General features: G+C 40.0%; 1 protein-coding gene across 1 annotated transcript; it reads left to right on the top strand.

Annotated features, from left to right (window-relative positions):
• Positions 1 to 1556: 1556 nt before the first annotated feature.
• LOC131364155 (dexamethasone-induced Ras-related protein 1-like) lies at positions 1557 to 3244 on the top strand. Its single transcript, XM_058407270.1, has 2 exons — positions 1557 to 1929; positions 2293 to 3244. Exons 1-2 carry the CDS (start codon positions 1659 to 1661, stop codon positions 2811 to 2813), a joined length of 792 nt encoding a protein of 263 aa, XP_058263253.1. The 5' UTR covers positions 1557 to 1658; the 3' UTR covers positions 2814 to 3244.
• Positions 3245 to 4668: the final 1424 nt, after the last annotated feature.

Genomic DNA, 4668 nt, shown 5'->3' with positions numbered 1-4668 from the left:
ATGATGCTAGAATGTTAAAATTTAAAGTTCATAATCTATATTATAAATTTTGGTAGTGTTAAATTTACGATCAACTGTACTTTATTGGGGGTGGGGGCAAAGTGGAGCAGTGGGAAGCATTGCTGGTTCAGCTACAGGGTACTGTGCTATGTGTGCGGAGTTTTGCATGTTCTCACAGCATGCACTTCCCCAGGGTTCCTTGGTTTTCTTGTGCTGTCCAAAAACATCACATAGGTGGTTTAACAATTCTTCCAAATTAATTTATGTCTAATTAAAAATATCACGTCACACTATACATGCACTTTTTTAGATTAAACCCACCATACAGGATCAACATCAAAACTATATATATATATATATATAAACTATATGTACCTTGATTATCCTCTTACCCTTTCCTGCTTCCATACTAACTAAAACAGAAATACTTTTGCGTTGGGTTAAGCATGTGCGGCACATTTCCCAATCTTAGGAGCTCAGTCAGATTTACACATTTAACCGCTTGAAATTCAGAGAACCCTCTAGCGGCTCTAGAGTGAATTTACGCGCAGTAACGGAACGTGTGGCGCCAACTAGTTGAGTCTTTATACTGGACATATATTCATCAGCTCAAGACCTGACCATAATAATATGCAATACATAGTGTGTGTGTGTGTGTGTGTGTGTGGGCGCGCGGGCGTTTTAGCAGTCTATACGGTGATACCAAAGACACTTCAGTCATAAGTGTCACAATGAAGTTAATAAATCCCTGTTTGACAAGTGTGGGGCGATGGAAAAAAAAAACTAAACTAAACAAAACGTGTTGAAGTTCATGGAGCAGTGTGCATTCATGCACAATTTTGCTAAGCAAAACTGCGCTTGTTTATGAATCATTAAGCGCGTGTAGCAGCTGATGAACCATGCTGTGACATCACTGTTCAAATATCAGTCCCTTAACCTGGTGTGTTGAGGTTGAACCAGCAATTATCTCGAAACTACGTCGAGCTCTGTAATGTTTTACATGTATCGTCGCATGACCATGTTAAATGTTAGCTATGAGACTACAGGGTTTGCACGAGAGCACTTGTTTGCATAAAAAAAAAATAACAAAAGCCACCCAGCTATACAGTATAAATGCATTTAAGAGTTTTGCAATGATATGGGTTCATGTTATGTCTATTTTTACGCACGCAGTCACACAATTTTGTTATTAGAAATAACAGCCATCCCGGGATGTTGTTGTTGTCCAAGTAATTAAAAAATTTAATTTAATTCAATCTAGTAATCGTACCCTTCCTCCTCCTTCTAACTCCCTTTCTCTCTCAACATTTATGAACACAGCTCAGGTAAAGTGCCAGTGCTTTTTTTCAGTTTTTCTCATTTTACATAGCGTTTTTCTTTGTGCCTTTATAAGACTGTAGCCTAGACCGAGGTTAAAAAGCTTCACATAGTCTATTGTCTATCTTTCTTAGGGCACACACACACACACACACACACACGCTCTCGCGCGCCCGCGCGTCATCAGTGAGGTAAAAGGAGGCGTAGTCGCCAGTTTTGTTTATATAAATGCGCCCAGGCTTTACAGACTCAGCAAAGTAAAGCAAGAACTACATGTAAGTTTGTTTTAAAACCATCCTGGGACTAAGTGAGCATACGTGTTCGTTTGACCGGCAGAAGTCATGATTAAGAAAATGTCTCCGTCCGAACATGATTTCAATATCCCAGCTAAGAACTGCCACCGCATGGTCGTGCTCGGATCCACCAAAGTGGGCAAGACGGCGATCATCTCTCGTTTCCTGAACGAGCGCTTTGATGATCAGTACACGCCAACCATCGAGGACTTCCACCGAAAGTTCTATAGCATCCGCGGAGATGTCTATCAGCTGGACATCCTGGACACGTCTGGAAATCACCCCTTTCCTGCCATGAGGAGACTCTCCATCCTGACAGGTAATTCTGGCTGATCACTAACTGGCCAAGTTGGAATTATTATTATTATTATTATTATTATTATTATTATTATAAGCTGAAATGATATGTTGGCTCAAGTTATCAATCCGGTCTCAAAATAATAACAAAATGTGACAACCACACCTTCTAAATTACTTGAATAATTTGCTCTGTGGAAAGGCAAGAATAAGATCAGTATCTTACTGTACCAAGTTTAGTACAATATACAATATACATCATACTTAAAATTGTTGGGGTCGCTATTCTCTCATAACCACAACAGACCACATGCACCTGTTGCACCTGCACAAATTACGCGCGTGTGTATGATGACTAAAATATTTTTTTTCTCTACCCTTTCAGGTGATGTCTTCATCCTGGTGTTCAGTTTAGACAACCGAGCTTCTTTCCAGGAGGTGCAGCGACTCAAGAGGCAGATCTTCGAGACCAAATCATGTCTAAAGACCAAGACGAAAGAGAGCGCTGATGTGCCAGTGGTCATCTGTGGCAACAAGTGCGATCGTGAGTTCACTCGCGAGGTTTCAGACGACGAGATCGAGCGACTAGTGGCGGGGGAAGAGCGCTGTGCTTACTTCGAGGTATCGGCCAAGCGCAACACCAACGTGGACGTTATGTTTCACGCGCTCTTCGCCATGGCCAAGCTGCCAGACGAGATGAGCCCCGACCGGCACCGTAAGATCTCACTGCAGTGTGGCGATGTGCTGCACAGAAAATCCCTGCGCAACCGCAAATTCAAGGACGGCGGTGACGCGTACGGCATCGTGGCTCCCTTCGCAAGGCGGCCGAGTGTGCACAGCGATCTCATGTACATTAAGGAAAAAGCCTTACACCAAGGCACGAAGGATCGCTGTGTCATTAGCTAAACAGACTAATTGGATTGTGAATTTGAACACTCCAGGGCGGCACGGCGGTACAGCTCGGTTCTGTCGTCTCGCACCATAAAACGGCCAAAGTAGCACGGGTCACTTTGGGTTCTGACGCGCGATTCTTAATACGCGAACTTGCAGGGTTCCATGTTGTAGTGGAGCGAGCAAACAAGGTGGAGATTCTTCACAGACCTGCTGTAAGCGTTTAAGACTTTACCGATCGACGAGTTCGCTGTGACACTTGAGCACTTGTTTACAGTTTACTAGAATATTTTGTTTGTTTGTTTGTTGTTTTTAAAGAACGCATTGAACACGAATGTCTGCGGCATTGTGAACAAACTACATGAATGTATATTTATTCTTCTATGTCAGCGTTTACTTTTGTTATAAAAGGGAAAATAAAAGATGAATCAAATTTTTAAACAAAATCTCTTCCTCAGTGTTGTTTTGATTGTGATTAGGTGAACATAAATTTGCTTTATTGGTATTAGCAACAGAACACTCATAAAAAAAAGTCCCAAATGTTTGAGAATACAGTTCTTACTTATTATTGAGAGTAAGATTAAGGGGTTGATTTAACCTTTCTATCAAAAGAAAATAAATAAAATCCGAATACAAAATATCAATACACGAATAAGGTTTACTCTGAAACAGCAGTAGCACCTGTAGCTTTGTACTACACATTAACAAAAGTATGGTAGCTATAACCAAATAGGTATTGTAGTGTACTACCTAAAATATAAACTTGATTATTACATACCCCATATACTCACATAAGATGTCATTTACGATGCAGTCATGGTGCTTGCTTGGTTCAATAAAATTTAAAGTCCTGTTTAAATATGCAAAGCTACACAACTGCTTAATTAAATATTGCACTTTTGCTAACTAAAAACCAATCTCATTCCATATTACAAAGAAAATATGGGGCATTGTGGACAGCTGCAGCTGCTTTATTTGTTTTTTTTTAATTATATTTTTAATCCCATGCACACACTATAAAACTGTCTCTAATAGAATCTTAACTTATTCTTTTAACCATTTCCTGAATTAATGCTTTCCATGCTACAAATATTTAACAAACTTCATTCATTCATCCATTCATTGTCTATACCCGCTTATTCCTAGGACTCCTAGGGTCACTGGGGTCTGCTGCAGCCTATCCCAGCGCACATAGGGCGAAAGGCAGGGGTACACCCTGGACAGGTCGCCAGTCCATCGCAGGGCCTTTAACAAACTTAAATATAGATAAAAGGCTTTATATTGTGTTGGTGACAATAACATTTTTTAAGTTTCACTTGCTTGTGCCACAATTTCTTAATGGTATGAAATTATTTTTTGTTAGGTGTTAAACCAAAAAAATGTGGCATTATTCTGATATCAGCCATTATCCCATAATCATCATGACCAGTATATGGAGTTTCTAGTCTCTAGAAAGACAAAAGGTCCATCATGCTATTGAAAATGCCACTATGGATGTGTTCCTCTGAGAAAAACTATAATGGTGTTTTCACACTACACATGGTTCTAAGTAGACCTCTTTTAAGAAGCTAAGAAGCAATAGCTATATAAAGAAACAATTAAGAGTGCACTTACTGTACTGGCAAGAGAGATCTGGAATTTCTTTGAATTTTATACATCATTACAAAGTAATATGTGCTTTTGCCCTCATCGCAGGGCACAAATGCACACACACACTCACACACTACAGACAATTTAGAGATAGTCTACAACACATGTTTTTAAGTGTATGTGAGTCACAACCTCCAACCCTTCAGTGCAGTTTGTGCTTTGAAATCCCTGTTAAAACCCATGTAAACATGTGGAATAAGCCAGCCTCCAGTAACCTGAG

This window comes from Hemibagrus wyckioides, linkage group LG02, assembly GCF_019097595.1.
Source record: "Hemibagrus wyckioides isolate EC202008001 linkage group LG02, SWU_Hwy_1.0, whole genome shotgun sequence".
Taxonomy (NCBI): domain Eukaryota; kingdom Metazoa; phylum Chordata; class Actinopteri; order Siluriformes; family Bagridae; genus Hemibagrus; species Hemibagrus wyckioides.
The sequence above is the reverse complement of the archived record's forward strand: the minus strand, read 5'-3'. Positions and strand labels throughout refer to the sequence as shown.